This window comes from Crotalus tigris, unplaced genomic scaffold (genome assembly GCF_016545835.1).
Source record: "Crotalus tigris isolate CLP2741 ecotype Arizona unplaced genomic scaffold, ASM1654583v1 scf7180000017695.2238764, whole genome shotgun sequence".
Classification (NCBI taxonomy): domain Eukaryota; kingdom Metazoa; phylum Chordata; class Lepidosauria; order Squamata; family Viperidae; genus Crotalus; species Crotalus tigris.
This window is the reverse complement of record NW_024096573.1, coordinates 1,391,135-1,411,660: the sequence shown is the minus strand read 5'-3', so window position 1 is coordinate 1,411,660 and position 20,526 is coordinate 1,391,135. Positions and strand designations below refer to the sequence as shown.

The window sequence follows — 20,526 nt, the reverse complement described above, 5'->3', positions numbered from 1 at the left end:
CCGCTTTTGGAGGCAGGTTGTTCCACTGGTTAATTGTTCTAACTGTCAGGAAGTTTCTCCTTGGTTCTTCTTAGGTCTTCTAGTCCAACCCCCTGCTCAAGCAGGAGACCCTATACCATTTCAAACAAGTGACTGTCCAGTGCCTTTTTAAAAACCTCCCGTGATGAAGCACCCACAGCTTCTGAAGGCAAATTGTTCCACTGGTTAATTGTCCTCACTGTTAGGAAGTTTCTCCTTAATTCCTGGTTGCTTCTCTCCTTGATTAGTTTTTATCTGTTGTTTCTTGTCTTGCCTTCTGGTGCTTTGGACAATAAGTTAACCCCCTCTTCTTTGTGGTAGCCCTTCAAATACTGGAATATTGCTATCATGTCACCCCTAGTCCTTGTTTTCTCTAGACTGGTCATACTCAATTCCTGCAACTGTTATGGTTCACTCCTATTTTTCCCTGCTCAGATGAAGCAGCTTCTTCTTCTTCTTCTTCTTCTTCTTCTTCTTCTTCTTCTTCTTCTTCTTCTTCTTCTTCTTCTTCTTCTTCTTCTTCTTCTTCTTCTTCTTCTTCTTCTTCTTCTTCTTCTTCTTCTTCTTCTTCTTCTTCTTCTTCTTTCTTACGGATTCAAATCTTGCTAAATGTAGCAAAGAGAGACAAATTGGGGCATCTATGTGACAGAAAGCATACCTCTCCCAATGCTGATTCTGCTTAACATGGGAAATGTGTATTCTCAGTCTGGCAAGTTAGGAATGCAGGCTGGCATAACAACATGCTTACAGTGTTCATTTATCTCTTTATAGCTGTTTCAGAAACCCTACTGTAAAAACATTTATTTATTGCTTTTACTGTTTGATTTTATCTATAGTTCTGACTTTGCTTTTAGATAGATAGATAGATAGATAGATAGATAGATAGATAGATAGATAGATAGATATAAATAGATAGAAAGATAGATACATAGATACATAGACAGACAGACAGATGGACAAACAGATAGCCTTTATTGTCATTTTTTACTGTGGAACAGTGGCACACATTAAAAATGAAATTTAGTTGCTTGCTCTCAAAATGTACACATACATAACCCACATTTAAACATACTATATACAACATATGCATAGACCTACATCCTTACATATAAGTAACATATAAATATTAATCACTGTCCATCTTGAATACATAATGGAAAGAGGAAGCTTTTGAGTATACAAGATTAATATTATATGGAACAAAACTGTGACTGAATCTGGATGTTCTGCTTCGGATTCCACGGAATTCCTCCTTTTGAAGAGGATGTGTAGTGTCCCAGACAGTCTTGCAGACCCTGCTCAAGCAATGCTTATGTGCTATGTCCTGGATGGAAGGGAGGGAACAGCCAATAATCTTTTCAGCCATCCTCACCACTCTCTGCACTGCCTTCCTGATTGAAGCAGTGATGTTTCCAAACCAGACTGTGATGCTGTATGACAGGATGCTCTCCATGGTCCCTCTGTAGAAAGTGGTAAGGATGGAGGAAGGAAGATATGCTTTTCTCATGCAACGCAGAAAATGCAGGCGCTGCTGTGCCTGCTTCACTGGTGTCTCACTGTTGAGCGACCAAGCCAGCCTACTCGTTAGCTGCACACCCAGGAATTTGATGTTGGTAACCATCTCCTCAGGTGAATCATTAATACACAGAAGAGTGTGGTTATGCCTGCCTTTTCTGAAATTGACAACGATCTCTTTGGTTTTATCAATGTTTAAACTAGGCTGTTTTCCTTATACCCGTTCACCAAATCCTCAACCTCCTTGCGGTAAGCACCCTCATTGTCATCTTGAATAAGGCCCACTACTGTTGTATCATCCACATACTTCACAATATGGTGAATATGGGAATGTGAGTAAAAAGGCACAATTGTTTTCATATCTACTTGGTCATAGAGTGGAAAAACAACCACTATTACCCACGCCACAAACTGGATAGCAGCTCATCTCTATCCACTCAAATGCATCTCTGATGGAGAGAAAGAGAAAGAATATTTCCTTGCATTCTATGCAATATGAAACATGCAGGTCAAGAAAGACTGCTTTGCATAGATAGGTGGCTCCTTCTCCATCCCAAGTTGACTGATTCAGGGGTGTAATTCTCTTCCCTTCCCCTGATAGAATATGTATTCCACCCTATCTGTGCATGCTTGTGCTCAAATTTTAGTCCAATTTGGTCTCTGCAATAGATGTTGCAAAATAATCTCTGATTATCGGCCACAAAGATGGCTAATCTGAAACTCAGAAATTACTGATGTACCATCATATTGATTTGTGAATGAATTACAGACTTTCTAACTTAAAGTGAATGCATTCTGTTGTTATTCTTTTTTAGAATAGACTACGTCAGGCACACCATGATCAAATTAGTTACTATGTACCCTATGAACTTAGCAGCCATTCGTTTTCCTTTTTTGAAATGTCTGTCAGAGACTATCAGTTTATCTGTACTACAGTAAGCATCAAAATTTAGCCCTTTTCTCTCCAGCCACATTTTAGTCTAATTCAATATGGTATTCAATGCCTAAATAGGGATGGTTCAACTTGTACAACGTGCAAAAACAATGGCTGAATTCTCATAAAGAACAATAGCTATCCAAGCCTTCTTTAGTTTAGGCTAGTACATTATGTGAACCCAGTCTTCTTAGTCTAAAGCAGGGGAAGGCAATCTTGGCTCTTTTATGACTCGTGGACTTCAACTCCCAGAATTCCTGAGCCAGTCAGCTGGCTCAGGAATTCTGGCAGTTGAAGTCCACGATAAAAGAGCCAAGGTTGCCTACCCCTGGTCTAAAGAAAGGACTCTTCCTTGGCACTGTTTAAATGCTATAAACGGTAAAGAAGGAATAAGGAGGGAGATGACTGCAGTGCAGATCTGCTGAGAAAAATGTTAGAGGACAAACAATAACCAGATGTGATCACAGTTCTGAGGAAATTCCCATAAGTCTCCACTATTGAGTTAATCAGCTGCCCACATCCAGAGACTCAAAATAGATGAGATATGAAATGAACCGTGCAGAAGCTGAATAAGCCGGGGCTTGTAATTATGAGACATATTGCAAGGGGACCTTAGTTTTTCCACTTTTGCTGAGATCCTGGTGAGAATTGTCAACTCCTCCCTGTAATAATTCTCTCTGGGTATCTCTCTCTATCTGCATTTTAAAAAAAAATGGTTCTGTTGAATAAAGTCAGTGTTATATCAGTTTTGGCTTTTCCTAATGTTTGTCTTTTGGAAAGATATTTCATAGCTCTGTAATACATTTATAACTTATTCCCTACTTTTTTGTTGTTGATACCACCACAGGAATTACTATTACGCGACCCAGTGGTCTTCCTCCCGATTCTTTCTTGAAAGTAAACAAAGATCATGTTGGTTTTTATCGTGTAAATTATGAACCCCAAGTCTGGCGTACTTTAGCTAATATTATGATGAAAGACCATCAGGTCAGTCTGCTGAAATTAATCGTTGGTTCAGTTTTAGAGATGATTATTCACTGTATTTTAATTTTACCCATCTGATGTCAACTGCTTCTTTTTTCCCTCTCCTTTTAGAATTTTAATCTAGCTGATCGTGCTGGTTTTATAGATGATGCTTTTGCACTGGCCAGGTAGGTGTTATAATTAAATTAATAAAATACACAGTTTATTTGATGCTATATTACTAGTTAGCTATTTAACATAATATTACCCCAAGAAACATATGTGAACTGACACCTGCAAATATATTACAATTCATTTTCTTGTTGCTAAGGCTGCAATCCTATGCACATTTACTTTGCGGTAATATCCAATGAACACAGAGGAACTTACTGCAGTTCTAGTTGTCCTAATTAGCCCTTTCATTCCTTGTGCTTTATTCTCTCACTGTCACCTCAAGAAGCTTTGGGGTTTTTTTTTTTTTTTTTGAGAAAACAGATGCCATCATTCATCACTGGATTCTGCAGTATAGATACTCCATGAATTCTAGAATCATTGAATCTGGAAAATATGTACTTACTGAATTTGCAGTTTGGAATGCTATTAATAGTCAGATCTTCAAAATTTTGTGATGCTGCTTCCCATACAAGCATACCAAAATATATAGTAAATATTATGTTACATGTGATTTTATTGTTATTGCAGTGCTCTTAATCTATTTTATTTTAACTGATTGGATCATCAAACTCTATGTGCTGGCTTATGGATAGAATAACAACTAACAAATAACAACAACTAATTAATTAATTAATTAACAAGCGATAGTCCATCGGATTTAATTCCTAAGAGGTTTCTTCATATTCCATGTTCTTCATTCCCCCCTTAGAGCTGGACTTCTGACGTATGCTGATGCATTAAACCTTACAAGATATCTGCAAAACGAGACAGAATATATTCCGTGGCAAAGAGCTGTAGTAGCTGTATCCTATATTGGACAGATGGTTGAAGATGATAAGGCACTCTATCCCAAATTTCAGGTAAAGTTCCCTATGAAACTGAATATACCAGGAAAACAACAATAAAATCTATTAGTCCTCACATTCATTTGCCTTCTGCAGTAACACTGAAAAACTGACTTTATCAATCTGGAGTCATTTTTTTCAAAAATGAGTACTATTGCATTTCTGAAATGTATATTACAAGTTAAGTAAAGTGTCACTCTATGGAAGGTTCCTGTTCAGAAAGTCTACCTGACCCCAATTTATCAAATTTTATAAGTATGTGTAGTACTTATACCAATCTAGACATCCCTCCTAAGCCCACTATTTTTTCTCTCTTATGAATGGCTAGGTAATTGTGGAGTGTGGATACTTGTAATGTGAAAGGCAGGGAAGCAAGATTAGCTCTATGTTGCCTGTGTGTTAGTCTTACTCCCCACCACTATCATTTCCCCTTCATATCTATAATCCCCATGAAAAAAAGACTTGTATCACACCACATCAAAGTCACAAAACAGCATGAAAGCTTTTGAGTTCTGAAGACCTTTGGACAGCTCTTCTTCAGCAGGAAAAAGGAGGAAGAGAATTTGCTTGCTTTTCGAATTATGTGCCTGTATGTAGATATAATCAGGGGCAGAACAGGGACAGGTGGCCGATTTATAAATTGCTTTGTATCAAGGAATTTCAAATTTGCATTAATATTTCTACAAAAGCTCTCAGAAATGGGTGATATTGATGATCACGATAGAAATGGAGAAAGAAGACAGTAGGATCTCCCTTCTTAAAAAAAAAATAAATTAATGGTCCTGGTGTTTTAAAACATAAATACAAGGAAGCTACTCAACTGGATAGGAATAATTTTACAGGAAGGAGGCAGGGGGAGGGGAAGGGAGGGGGAGGGAGGGAAGGAAGGAAGGAAGGAAGGAAGGAAGGAAGGAAGGAAGGAAGGAAGGAAGGAAGGAAGGAAGGAAGGAAGGAAGGAAGGAAGAATATTTTCTTGGAAAAAAACCTAAGCTAGTTTGTGGAGAATATAAAAATGTATATGCTATTCTGTAATTTTAGACTTAAGAATGAGTTAATTACCTGTACTGTAAGTTTTGGGAATTCTAGAGCTTTGCATTTTCTGCGACACAAGGGTCATTCACATATATAAATAACCTGTTATTAAAGAGATTTCATATCAGCTCCTCACAAGGAAACAGCAATCTTGTACTATTTCATTGGAACAATGTTGTTTACCCAACAGAATGCAGGCATTTGTGACAATAGTGCAGTTGAAACGTATACAGTGGGAAGGCTATCTGGCTAGACACAATGACAGCAGGATAAAGAATGGCTTGCTTTGTTTCCTGACTCCTGACCTCTTCTAGTGACTTTCCAGTCACTATCAAAGGTCCACTTAATGCAAAGTCTCTGGTTTTATGGCCTCAGATTATCCTATAAAAAGAACATATTTTAACCATACTCATTCTCATATATTAAAAAAAATGCTTATTTTTTATGAACTGCCATAGTGATAACAGAAACTCATCCATTTCAATTAGAAACAAATTCCTAATATCTAATATACTGTAAAGAATACTAATGTTGATGGTTGGAATAGAAGTGACAATCAACTGTTTATTGATGATGTTCTGCTTAATGCTGATGACCCCAAGAGATTTACTGAATGTAATTAAACTATTTAAATCTGATTGCTATGTAGAGATCCCAACATGAACCACTTATTGCTTCTGTTTTCAGAGATATTTTGGTAGCCTGGTCAAGCCCATTGCAAGTGAACTGAAATGGGAGAATGATGAGGACCATATCAAAAGGTGAAGCATTTGTTTCAACTACCTTATATACAAACTTGCTTTTGAGCATTGTATTTTGAGTATTATCTTTCAAATGACCCTTAGATGTCCCACTCCAGTGATGTTTATCAGCCCTTCCTTTATTTGTAGGATCAAAGTTACAGACAAATGAAATCTTGCGCATAATGAGATTTAATCAACCTATTTATGTTAGAGGAAGACAGCTACCCTTGTTGGTTGTTAAACAGAAAAAAAACTTAAACAGCTGTACTAATCAGTTTTTTAATCTGTGTATGCATGAGACAGAGAGAAGGAATGTGAGGGGGGAAGGTTTGAAGATAGTCTTAAAGTTTACTGCTCCCAGATAAAGAGCACTATTTTTTTTTTAAAAAAAAATGTGAAATTACCCTGTCCTGTTTGGATATTGTTTCTTTCATTCTTTCATTCTTGTGTTTTCTAGTATTGTTTCCATATCTTTTCGCTGTAAAAAGAGTGTAGCATAATTGGTGTAACTGTACAATTATCTTTGACTGATATTTTTTTTATCAAACTTCCATCTAGAATCACTCTTAATTTCATCATCAACATTGACCCAAACCTGCCTCCCATAGTGTTTGATCCACCCTGGGACAATATGATAGGGCATGCAGTAATCTAGCATTTTTCTAGAAGGAATATGATATGATAATCAAATCAATATCCTCCAGTGTCAAAAGTTCCTTTATATAATAAATGTTTTGTTCGTTTTCTAAAGTATCTGCGTGATCAAATAAATCACATAGCAAATATTAGATTTTTGAAGCTTTCCATTGAAAGCATGGAGTGCCTCTATTGGCTTCTGCTTCTGTTTCTTTCTTGTCTTGACCTTCAGATGACCAGATCTGTAAATGGGAACTGACTTTTTGTTTATTTAAATAGGACTATGTCCCACAATATAAGCTTGGATCTTGCTTTATTCTGACCCTGGACTGCATTAGCTGATCTATTTATATTCAATCTGAAGTGAATACACCTCCCCTTTAGAACTCCTGTAGAACAAATAATTAGTTTGAATTCCTGAGGAAAGCTTCTATAAGTATTGTTTAAAATATCTTGTGGAACAAAAAACCATGTGGTCTTCCCCCCCCCCCACAACAATTCCTATCTTATACACCCCTGCTTTTCAGCCCCCCCCCCTCGTTTTCAGAAATGGATTGACTTGTGTCCCATAGCATGGCTGCTTGAGGCTTGAATGTGTGTAGGTTTAATATGTATACATATGTATAGTTTAATATGTAAACTACAGCATATTTCAAGCAAATAAAACATAGTTTTCCTTTGTCCTTTTCTCCAGTCTCCTTCGTACAACTGTTTTGGAATTTGCATGCAATATGGACGACCCAGAAGCTTTGGGGAATGCCTCTTTGTTGTTTAAGAATTGGACAAGTGGAATAAGGTGACTATGCATATTTAGGTGCAGATGCAGAAGGTGTCCATAGGCAAAGTGAAATGAAAGGTAGGCCTCTTTCGCTAATAATATCATTCTCTTCCATGTTAGTCTAGATGTAAATCTTCGTCTCCTGGTGTACCGTTTTGGGATGCAGAACTCAGGTGATGAGAAAGCCTGGAATTATATGTTTGAGAAATACATTACTGCAACATTAGCTCAAGAAAAGGAGAAGCTACTCTACGGCCTGGCATCAGTGAAAAACATAACTCTGCTGAACAGGTTTCTTGAAATTATCTTTAACTTTCTATATTAGAAGTATTCATTTGCTGTTCTTAAATCCTGGTTCTCAAAACAACAAAAAAGGATTGGTGGAGGAACATGAAGCAGAGATTCTGAGCATTCTGAGCATTCTTAGTAGGCATTAAAGCAGGAAGCAAGTGGTTCTTAAAAGAATCAGTGATTAATTTCCCAATAGATATGATGCTATCTTTCTAACATCCTTTCACTAATGTTTACACTGGGGCCATGGGTTATGGTTTCATATACACAGGGTTGTCTAAAGCAGTAGTTTTCAAAGACTGTGTTTTGCTGCCCATGAACTGCAAAGTTCCTTGAAATTGATCAGGGAATTCTTTAATTGACAAGCAAAATAATGGACAACTTCCCCAAAGCACCATAAGCTAATCTGACCTACCAATCTTGCAAACTGGAACTGAAATGTAGTGCTAGATGTGTTTTGTTCAAGTAACCAAGAGGCCCAAGTGATTTAGACAGTGCCTGAATCATAGCCAATGCCATATTTAATTCAGAAATCTATCAAGGAGGTCTAATCTAAAGCTTCGTACTCAACATGCTCCTTTCATCTTTCTTGATTGATGTCTAGAGAATTCTGAGGTTTTTTTTAAGTTTCTTACTTCATGTAAATTAGGTTGAGAAAAGCAGTTTAAATCTCATTTTCTATGCAATCCTAAGGAACTGCTACTCATCAGATATAATTGCTTGTTTTGTTTCTAGATTCCTAAATTGCATCAAAAATACAACTCTCATAAGAAGTCAAGATGTGTTCACTGTCTTGAGATACATCTCCTTTAATAGCTATGGCAAAACAATGGCTTGGGACTGGGTACGCCTCAACTGGGAGTATTTGGTCAAAAGGTAAGTGCTGGGTCCCTAGAGAGTTCACTCTCTTTATGAAGCCACTTTGATTTTTGTTGAAAAAAAAACCCACCTAAATATAAGAATATTGAATTTTAACATCTCCAAGTGCCATCAAAGCTGGAAGATAAGTTTCCTTCTTGTTGTTGTTTTCTGTTTTATGAAAACAGCACACCTTTATATTGTTATTTGCATAATAAATTTAGAAATATTTATGCAGCATTTCTCAAGACATTTGGTGCCCCTTCTCACATCACATGAGCAAGAACCAAATGCATGCCTGCAGATGAAACAGAAAGAGTCTCAAATCTCCAGGGCCTGATATTGCTGGTGAGCCATGCTGAAAAAGGGAATTGAACAAGTCCATAGATCATATGTCCCCTATTCAGATTCTGGGTAAAAAAAAAAAGAATATGCTTATTTCTATAATTGGAATAGCCTCTGGACTCTCCTGCTTTGATGGTCTATAGAAATGTAAAAGGTGAATTGAAACAAAGGACAGAAAAGGTCAATCAACGCAGGATCAAGCCAGAACTAGTTTGTATCAAGACTATGCTGATAGTTTTACTAAGATTTACTTCATAGCATTTAAAGTCTCCCTGAAACAAGTACCAGGGCTGGCTTCAAATTTTGAGGCTTGACAAAATGTCTTTTGGAATGTCCTGTGCTAGGTTATGGAACTCCAGGGAGGCTTGTTTAATATCAGGTTCTCTCCAATTAACACAAAGAGTAAGCATGACATTGTTTTGCTGACAGATTACTCTGAGGAAGGAATCAATTTCAATTTCCTACATAGTCAGGAATATAGGGTTGGGAAATTAATGTGTCTACTTCCTTGAATGTATAGGATCCCAATTAGGTTCAATCCCTATCAAGTGGCCATTAGAGATGATGATGATGATTCTATTTCTGCTATTTTATGTTGAAAACCAGTATGTAGTAGCCACCATGTTTAGCATACATAAATATGAATGTGTTTTTTTTTTCACAGATACACTCTTAATGATAGAAACCTTGGACGCCTAATATCAAGAATATCAGGAACATTTAACACAGAGCTCCAGCTTTGGCAGGTAAGGACACAACCTGGTTACCTACTGCTCAGCTGTCCAATTTTCTTGATATGAAAAATGCCAAGATACTCTTCCCCATTCCCTCTTCTAGGTGCATCTATTTAATGAAATGGATGTTGATAAGGGAGAGAGGTTTCTTGATTGTGGCACTAGGCAACCAATACAAATTTGCCTAGTTTTGATGTTATAGTCTTTGGGGGCCTGTATATTCTCCTGACACTTCAAAAGCAATTTTAGTGGGCATGTATGCAAGCATTAACTAAAATGATAAAACCAGAACATGAACTTGGGAATGGAAATCTAATAGGTATATTGTTCCTATCACTTTTTGATGGCAAACTAAATACTACAGTACAATACATACAGTAGTACATTTCAGCTCAAAGCTAGCACAGAAGGCCACAGTTCCCCAAAAGACTGCCTCTGCAATATAAGTCAATCAACTATAACCCCCTCCCTCCACAAAACAAAACAAAGTAAACTAAAACAATAACAAATCAAGGGAAAAATTCATATCCAGCCCCAAATTTTTTGCAGCCCTCAAAAGTCAATAAAAAAGAAATTGCAGTCCTTGCTAGCAATAAAGTTTCCTATCCATCCTAAATGTATTTATTCACAGGACTTATATGGCCACCTAGCTCATGTATCTGTTTGTTTTCCCCAATTGTCAGAAGGTCTTGTTCTTTTCCACTCTTTCTAGTTCTTCTGTAAATAGTCTCTAAAAGTGTTATGACTCAGTTTAAGGTTAGGAGTAATTTAGATTGAAGCTCTATATGGAAACAAAGAGTTGGACCTATACATACTCTAATACTATAACAATCCAAACCAAGCAACTCACTAATTGTTCTTAAGGAGGAAAAGAAATATGGGAAGTTATAACCAAGAATGCTTGCAGAATGCATAGTTAGCCCTTCCCTAATAATGTAACATGAAATGTGTCACCATTGATGTAAACTTGAATAGTCTGTGAATGGTCTATCTGCTCTGGGACATTTCCTGGTTCAGACACATTATCCTAAAAAAAAAAAAAAGAACCAGAACAAAATATAAATTATAGAAAAGCTAGACCACTACAAGGAGATGAGTCATGCGAAATTTAGAAATCAATTCAAGGATTTTCAAGTTTTGCTACTTAAAAAAAAGTTATATAACTTTGGGGGCAAATGATTTTGCAGAAAAAATGGCACTTTCATGAAGAACATCTTTGAAAAAATTAAAACAGCAAGATGGCAGACTGTAAAAAGAGGAGTTAATGATGGTAACATTTGATAATGCACACTTTTTGCATCAAACTCATCAGAAATCTAAAAGATTGGCTCATTGGTCTTTTCCTATCAGCTAGTTAAGACAACAGATCAAACACTGCCAAACAATGTGTAAGGGTGAAAGTCTAGTAAAAATCAGATGGTGTGGATAGTAAAACAGAAGCTGTCTTTGGCTTCAGGAATTCTCCAGATTTCTGCTGATATGTTGACATGAGTCACTTAAACCAGAGTGATTGGAAGAGTCACTTTGAGTTAAGGCTATACTTGTTGGTCAGTAAATGCAGTCTCCTCCTTTTTCACCCCATCATGGTATTTCTTTCAACCAGTACATTTTAGCATGATGATCATGAGACTAAAATTCCAGTACAACAAATCAGGAGTTTAAAATCAAAATGAGGTGTGATAAAATTGTTCACTTTATATCATGTAAATTATAACCTGTTTTGAATTACTCTGATCTTCAGAATTCTGGCTTCATTCCAAATCCAATGTATAGAATTAGACTAGATGCATAACAACCCAACCAGGTATATCAGAGCTCAAAGCCTGTTTACAAAGTATATTTGATAATTAAGTACTGACTTGTAGATATATGAAAAATTCTGCAAACTGGAGATACACGAAGCTGTTTAGTCTTCTGAAAAATTTCAGTTCTATGTCATTAATATTTGCACATGTTTTATCTTCTTAAGATGGAAAATTTCTTTGAGAGATATCCTGATGCTGGAGCAGGGGAAGCCTCAAGAAAGCAAGCTTTGGAAACTACAAAGAGCAACATCGAATGGCTAAAACAATACCGAAATGATGTAGCAACCTGGCTTGAAAATTCAGAGCAGCCAAACTTTGTATAACTGAGTCTCAGTCCTCATGAAAATTCTTAGGATTCTTTTTTTAAATCTTACCAACATGGTAATTTGCAAAATACTACATTTAGATTTTGACAGATATGTCAACTTTGAAATACCTTAATTTATTGAAATATATATTGAAACTAGCCAGCCAGTCATTCTTAAATGTTCCTATAAATGTTTCTAATATCTTAGAACATTTTTTCTCATTTTAATTGGACAAAATGTAAAATTATCATTTGCATAAACATAGGATCTCGTTACCTTTATGAGCATTACTGATGTTTGTACTTAACCACATATTCGCCACTCTGAAAATGAATCTTTTATACAAAAATATTTATTATTCCATGTGTTCAGGAGGCCCTTCCAAATAAAACTTCATAGAATCCATTCCAAAGAGAGGGCTTTGCCTCTATTCAGAATATATATATATATTCTCCTAAGAAAAAAGCACTAACCCAATTTTGGTGGGGGGGAGGGGAAATCACAAATTTTTGAGAGACAAGAGAGATAAACAGACAGACAGACAGATTAAAGTTATTATTCTAAAGTGACTTTGAGAAACCTATAGCTTTGATAAAGACTACATCTATGGCGATTGATGGACGTGCCATCTGGCCTTATGTTATAGCATCAGCACTTTTTTTTTAAATGTCCAGCTCTCACATCCATGTATCATATAATCTTATATGCAAACACTAAGATCTCTCACACATTTAGGCAATCTTGAAAATTTTCAGCCATTTGAGATTGGATTTTAACAATGAAAAAGGCTATGATACCATTTTATAAACAAATAAATTAACCTTTCTGAAATGGGCACTTTATATCTTAACTGAGCACTGTGAGAAAAACATTTAGAAATTAATTACTCCAAAATCAAGGCACATGTCTGACACCAAACAATCATTCAATAGAGCAAATTAAGACCTTGAAATATCTGGATATTGTTTTCCATGGGACAGGCAACCATAAATTCCACGCCAGCTTTAAGTCCCATTGTGTCAGCTTAAGTCCACAAAAAAAGCATCAACTTCACAATCTTTCCACTTCTCCAAAGGAGTTCAAATGTACCTGCAGGAAACAGAACAATGTTTTCTCACCTAAGATCTGAGCCCAGCTCCTCTCTGGAGTTCAGTGGGACGCCTACAGGTTATTTCTTTCTCTTGAAAGAGTTCAATTCAAACTTCTGAAATCTATTTTTCAAGCACCTTGCTTCTTTCCAAATGGGGTATTTTGCTGTGAAGCTGGCCTACTTAAAGTAGAAAACTTTCAGCTCAAACCTACTTTTTTCCCCTGCTGACTTGGCCCCTTTAATCATGACTCTCACTCTTTCTGGCAATACTTACTCAATTGCAACCCTATGGCATTACATGGGCAGCTCTCACCCTGAAAGACTGTGCATTAGCTGATCTTAATGGGCTATTACAGTTGCAATCAGATTCATCAGTTCCACGCAGAAAAAACATTTTAGAGTTATTCTGTATATTTGTTCTGACCAACCAGACACCTAAGCTTCATAATGGTTCCAAAATTTAGAAAGGCTTATCCTTGACTAAATTTAACACCTCCCTCTAAGAGCGATTACTAAAGGAAGATTCAAAACATCCCTTTGTGTCCCTGAGGTGGAGGAATAGTTGAGGCAATGGAACATATTATTTTATATTGTTCCCTCTATGCAGGAATTATCTCCATTCCTCACTAAACAACCTGGTTGTTCTACCACTCTTAAGAGGTTACTCTCTGATCAATCTTATTTTACTTCACAGACCACAGCCAAGAATTGATCTGTAGTTTGTGCAGGACCCTGTAGTATCTCCTCCAAATTTTTAAAAAATATTTTAGAATGTTACGTCTTCCTTTTTTACTTTAATTAATTATGATTTTTTTATTTGTTGGTCTATGACTGAATAAATATCAATTGATAATAAAGATTGATTGATAATTTAATCTGTAGTTTTTATGTTTTTATATAAAGATGATGCATATAAGGTAGTACACCTGAGTGCTTGTATTTCCAGTCCCTGGAATAATCAGTAGCGTAGCAAAATTATCAGTCCCACAAGATAGATCAGACCAGAAATCAGCTGCCCAAGAAGACTAGAACTATATTTCACTGGGTCAGGTTAGGTTCACAGGATGATGGAAGAAGGATGGGCTTATCTCCTGTGGTGGTTCATCTTGCATGGCTCCACATGCTCAGGGGTACCTAGAATCAATATGGGGAATAGGTAGGAAAAGTCTGGAAATTTGATCTCGCTCAGTTTATTAGTTACCCAGTTTTAAATTTATTTTATCCTATGTTTTCATTTCATTTGCACTTCTCAATAAAACTCTGCCTCTAATTTTATGCATTTGGGGACAATTTTTCTTCTGAGATACATAATTTGGTATGTATCTGATGAATTTTGCAATATAGAGGTAAATACAACCTTCACAGATGTAAGCATACATTTTTGTAATTTTAATAAGCATCCATCATATTACTGCATATATTTCTGCTCTACACTCATATTTTGTATACATGTTTTTTGCTTTGGCAAATCACAATAAATGTCAAGAACCTGAGAATATCAAAAGATCATTGTGATTAGTTAAGGCTACATTTACATGTAGACATAATACAAAGAAAAATTGTATTTCTTACTACTTTTTATTCTAAACTTACTGAAATAACAAACAGATTAAGTAATTTTAATATTATAAATCAAAATAGTAAATGATATTAATAAGGTTGCAAGCATGGAAACTTACATTTTATCATTATGTATTAACAGCATCCTCTATTGGCAAAGAAGAGTCATTGCAAACAATTAACATTGCCTTATTGCTTAATGCAGGGGTAGGCAACCTTGGCTCTTTTATGACTCGTGGACTTCAACTCCCAGAATTCCTGAGCCAGCAAGTCCACGAGTCATAAAAGAGCCAAGGTTACCTACCCCTGGGTTAATGCATAGGAACACTTGGCACCTATTGGGACATGAGATTCTTGAAAATGGAGGCTATATTTAAAAAATGAGCACAGTTCAGAAAAAAAAATATATTGATGACTTATATTGTGTACTTCATAATTTCGATTTGATTTTTAATGTTGGAAGGGACCTTGGGTGATACACTTACCTGTGGAGATGGTTACCAGCATCAAATTCCTTCAGTAGACTAGCTTGGTCAGTAAACAATGAGACACTGGTGAAGCAGGCACAACAGTGCCTGCATTTTCTGCATTGCATGAGAAAAGCATATCTTCCTTCTCCTGTCCTTACCACTTTCTACAGAGGGACGATTGAGTGCATCCTGTCATACAGCATTATAGTCTGGTTTGGAAGCATCACTGCTTCAGACAGGAAGATGGTGCAGAGACTGGTGAGGATGGCTGAAAAGATTATTGGCAGTTCCCCCCCTTCCATCCAGGCCATAGCATATAAGCATTGCTTGAGCAGGGTCTGCAGTATTGTCTGGGACATTACACATCCTCTTCACAACCTGTTTTCCTTGTTACTTTTTGGGAGCAGGCTTCGTGGTATCCGAAGCAGAACATCCAGATTCAGTCACAGTTTCATTCCATACAGTATTAACTTTGTGAACTCTAAAGCTTCCTCCTTCCATTATGTATTCAATATGGACAGTGATTAATATTTATATGTTACTTATATGTAAGGATGTAGGTCTATCTATACATATATTGTATAAAGTATGTTTAAATGTGTGTTATGTATGACATTTTCAGAGCAAGCAACTAAATTTCATTTTTAATGTGTGCCATTGTGCCATAGTAAAAAATGACAATAAAGGTTATCTATCTATCTATCTATCTATCTATCTATCTATCTATCTATCTATCTATCTATCTACATAAAGGATTTGGGGGGCACAAACAGCCTTAAGGTTGGAAGTTACAAAGCCTTGTTTTAAATAAACATTGCCGGACCATCTTGTATTCTTTGCAGTATTATGGTATTTATTATAGTTTCATTTTGATGTCCTAATTTGCATTTCAGAAGACCATTACCACAGGCTAATTTTATTCATTAACATTTTCTCCATGAGTAATAAAAATTGAAGACAATGTATAATCCAGTAATTGCTGACTGTTTAGGGGATTCAGTCTTTTTTTGTGATTGGTTTTAAATTTTCTATTATGGAAAATTATGGAAAATTTATCTTCTATCTTTGACAAAGAGAGACAAAAACTATATTGAGTTTTTTGCAAGGTCCTGCAAAAATGTGATAGGTTTCATGAAAGACAAAGTGGGATCACCGAAATGTAGCCAGTTTTCTGTCTTTACAATTTTATTTCTGGATCAGAGTTTCCAGATATTTTTTAAAAGCTAACAGGTTCCACAGCTTGAAAACATTTGAAAAGCCCTGGATGTTGCAATGAAGCAAAACATATATAAACACTCAAAACATATATAAACACTCACACATAGAAAGAGACAATTCTGGTCAAGTCATGACACAAGGTCTAAAACTAAAAATAAGAGATTAGGTGTTCTTACCCAATTTGGTGTCCATGAATTGTTGGCTAAGCACATAACATCCCCAGAAGACTCTTGCACAGCAGAGTCAGGATTATAGCTCAGCTTATTTGCAGGACATCAAACTGAGGAAGGCAATTCAGATGACATTAGTCCTAGTGATAATGCCATCCAGCCATTACTGTTCACTACACAATCCGAGTGCATCGATGTGGCTGGATGATACTAGCCTGTGATGCTATCTGTATTCCTGAAAAGAGATTGTCTTTTTGTTTTCTTTTTCTACTTAGGATTCTCCCCCATAAGGCAACTACTCAGCATATTGCTTAGATTAAATTAATGGAGGACTGGTTGAGGCGGCTGACGTTCGAATGCCCTTCTTCACATGACCATCTTCCTTCCACAAACTCTTTAGATAAACTGTTCTAAGTGATCCCTAATTTTGCTTCTCATCCAACAGCCATTCTGTCAAACCACTTCATACATAGAGAATGGCCAGGGCAAAGGGTAGTGTAGGGAAGGGGGAGGAGCCATGTTAAACCCTATTAATAACATTATTCCCCATGTGCTATTTAATTACAAGTTACCATTGAGTTGTAAGCCTCTAGGGGTTGCTCCCAACGCACTTGTGGCTTCAGCAGCCTTGGGACATGGATTGACATTCCAGGGGGTCCCCAAGCTACAGTCGGAAAAGGCAAGATATCTGTGTCTGTGGTGGTATTAATCAAATCCCACCTATTTATCATGTGCACCACATGAACAAAACAGGTGGATCTTGAACCACAACATTGTGGCAACCATCTTTTTTTTCCTTTTTTTTTAATTGAAAATTTTTTAAAATTTTACAAAAACAAAACAACCCTTGCCCAAACCTCCCCGACCCTCCCATTCCCTCCCTCGACCTTCCCAGAGCTGAATATAGGCTTAATTGAAATTTCTTCAAAAAATCTTAAAAAAGATATAAACCATAAATAAATCTAAATACATTACTTAAACAAATTATAAGATAATTAACAATAATGTATGTATAATAAACATAAATATTAGAAAAAAAATGCTTAAAAAGAAAAAGAATAAAGAAAAGGAAAAAAGAAAAAAGATATAAGAAAATAAAAAAAATAAAGTCTATAAAATATTAAATTTTAAATATAAGTTATTGAAAAACTAAATAATATTTTTTTATATCCAACTTATATTGCAACCATCTTTTTTAAAGGCTAATCTGTGACCATCCCTACACCCCATAGGATACCATTTTTGGGCTGCAAAGTTCCTGCCAATCAACAAATATTTATTGTTTACTGTATCTCTTTGCTGCCACCTGGTGTCCAAGTGAATATTTTATAACCTAGATATGGTACCCATATGCTTAATAGAAATAATGAATAATAATCCATCCCTAAGGATTGTAAAGTTTATTTATTTATTTATTTATTTATGAGACTTATATACCGCTTTAAGTGCAAGCACTCTCTAAGCGGTGTACACCAGTAAGCAATGTATATGACATGCACTCTATGGGCTTTGAAAGAAATGATGAATTGAAGGGATGAAAATGTTAACTGCAATGGAACATGTTGAGTTTTCCACTAAATGATCTAAGATACTACACTGTTCATGCAGTTATCATACTTGATACAAGAAACAGGCAACTATGAAGAGGCAAAAATGGCCCTTTCTAGATATTAAAAGTAATACTCGCAACAAGTCTAGCAGCAAGAAAGACAAATGCTTTACAAATATCATAATGCTGGATAATTGTGTAATTTGTCTGCAAAGATATCAAATGATTCTTACCAATGCTTCAGTTGTAGTTTCAAAAGAAAAAAAAATAGGGGGAAAAGCTAAGGTTATCTCTTAATTAAAAAAGAAAAGAAAAGAAAAAAAACTGCAGCTGAACTTGTTTAATGAAAAATGCCCTAAAGATTCTCTGATTCATGTAATGATATTTTTACTTCAACCAACAGCCAATTAAACTGTTTAATATAATTAAAGCAACTCATGAAAGTTTTCTTGTAAAACAAAATCATACGTACCATTATACATACATACATACATACATACATACATATATTAAGCATCAAGCAGGGCTGCGATCATCTTCTAAATGGTGGCAAGTGACCCAAATGACAAAGAAGTAAAATAATAGTTCCATGTGAAGCTTCAAAGGTAATCTTCACTTTGGCAAAAGTTCAAATGATGCTCCATCCACAAAGCAATGTACACCCCAAGCTTCTAAGAGGCTATGAGAGCTACCAAATTGCCTCATCCACCTCTGCTTCATGGTTTCAGCAGGTGCCACTTGTGTCAAATTGATCTAGCATGATGCACCCCAGGTGTGCACGAAAGATTTTTCAATCCCTTCAGAATTGGCAAAGAGGCAAATGGCACTGTCTCTATCGTAAGGAGAAGTGAGGTATCAAGAGGAAGCAAGTTGCAAGTCTTCTGCAACATTAGCCAAGGGAGAAAGCAAACAGTCCATGCAAATACCATTCATTTCCTTCTTTGGTAAGCATTGCAGACCAAGGCCTGCCCCAGACTTCTCTCCAACAGCTTCAAGCACTGAAGGACATGGGTGACTTCAGAGCATATTGTGGGCCATCCCAAAGTTAGCAAACCTGGAAGTTCTTGAACCAGCACTGGAAGAGAAAGTTCAGAAAAACCATCTCCTATAGCATTGGCCGGAAAGGAGTTCAGGGCCACTGGAAATATTGAATCAAATCAGATAGGCCCTTACTTTAAACAATGCAGATGATGTCACTACACTTCATTCCATAGAATCCTTATGCTGAAGCAATTGCAAGTTACTTCACATACATTGACCTAACACCTCTAGTAGACAAACCACGGTATAATCAATACGTGTTTTCCTTACAAGACACAAACACTAGTTTTGAAAAATTATCTCCATTTTAACAATGCTTTGTGGGAGAAGACAATGCTATTTGAAAAAAGAAAACTAAACTCTTCTTGAGTTCATTAGGCTCAGGGAGAGATAAGTTCTGCCTAAAGCAGGCAAATTTAAAGTGGGGTAGCTAAAGCTCTACTAATGCCAGTGAAACTATTAGGCCACCGCAATAAAGAAATATTGAAATACATGTAGACTTATGATTGGAATTGAACTCAGAATTATAGTTGTAAGTCAGACCAGTCATTAAGTAGGTTGCCATATGATTGCACCTGATTTATTATCTTTTTGCAGCAATAATAAAGCCAACACTGCAGTCATTAAGTGAACACTGCAGTTGTTAAGTGAATCCATTGTCCGCAATGGACATTTCTGAAAATAAATGTTGATTTCTGTGGGGGGGAGAGTCATAAATTGTGGTCATGTGACCACACGATACTGCAAACATTAATGTGGGCCAGTTGCTAACTGCCCAAATTACTATCATGTGACCTCAGGGGCAAGCTGTTGTAACTTCAAATCCAGGTCATAAGTAGCTCTGGAAAGGTCTGTTGTAACTTTAAATACTCGCTAAGCGATTGGACATTCTGTAAGTTGAAGACTATCTATGAAGTGAGTCACACAAACTTTTAGTTTCCTAATCCATATAAAAGTTATGTTTATACCATACTATAGTCTATTAAGTGCGCAATAGCTTTATGTATTTAAAAATATATATGCTTTAATTTAAAAACACTTTACAGTATTGCTAAAAAGTGCTAAGCATCATCTGAGCCTTCAGTGAATTGCAAACATTTTGCTGGTGGAGGCTCTTGACAAAAATACAATATCTGTGAAATGCAATAAAGCAAAGCATGATAAAATGAGGTATGTCTATAATATATGCTGAACAGTTCTAGTGTGACATCACTAGAGGGAGCAATTCATTGTGACATACAGTATTAGAATTATTTTAGTTTATAGGAAAGCTTTCAGGACTTACAATTTAAAAAATATTATTGAAATAGAAATTTGGGAATGGTAAGAGAGAGAACAGAGATGACAGAAAGAAAGAATGGTACCACAGTATTTAAAAATAAATGTAATGACATGCATTCAGCAGCATCTGAAAATATCCAGTCCTGAGAAAGTTTAATTTTGAAACTG

The 20,526-nt window shown here is 36.1% G+C and overlaps 1 protein-coding gene across 5 annotated transcripts in view; it reads left to right on the top strand.

Moving 5' to 3' along the window:
- The window catches only part of LOC120305917 (glutamyl aminopeptidase), a 129,258-nt gene extending 115,314 nt beyond the window's left edge, over nucleotides 1-13,944 (top strand). For all 5 annotated transcript variants that reach the window (XM_039338342.1, XM_039338340.1, XM_039338341.1 and 2 more), the window contains 9 exons: nucleotides 3,315-3,454; nucleotides 3,563-3,618; nucleotides 4,314-4,464; nucleotides 6,169-6,242; nucleotides 7,555-7,656; nucleotides 7,759-7,929; nucleotides 8,665-8,805; nucleotides 9,797-9,878; nucleotides 11,836-13,944. In XM_039338342.1, the coding sequence (XP_039194276.1) occupies nucleotides 3,315-3,454; nucleotides 3,563-3,618; nucleotides 4,314-4,464; nucleotides 6,169-6,242; nucleotides 7,555-7,656; nucleotides 7,759-7,929; nucleotides 8,665-8,805; nucleotides 9,797-9,878; nucleotides 11,836-11,994 (1,076 nt within the window). In that variant the 3' untranslated portion in view covers nucleotides 11,995-13,944. The remainder of the gene's footprint in view (nucleotides 1-3,314; nucleotides 3,455-3,562; nucleotides 3,619-4,313; nucleotides 4,465-6,168; nucleotides 6,243-7,554; nucleotides 7,657-7,758; nucleotides 7,930-8,664; nucleotides 8,806-9,796; nucleotides 9,879-11,835) is intronic.
- The last annotated feature ends 6,582 nt before the right edge of the window (nucleotides 13,945-20,526 follow it).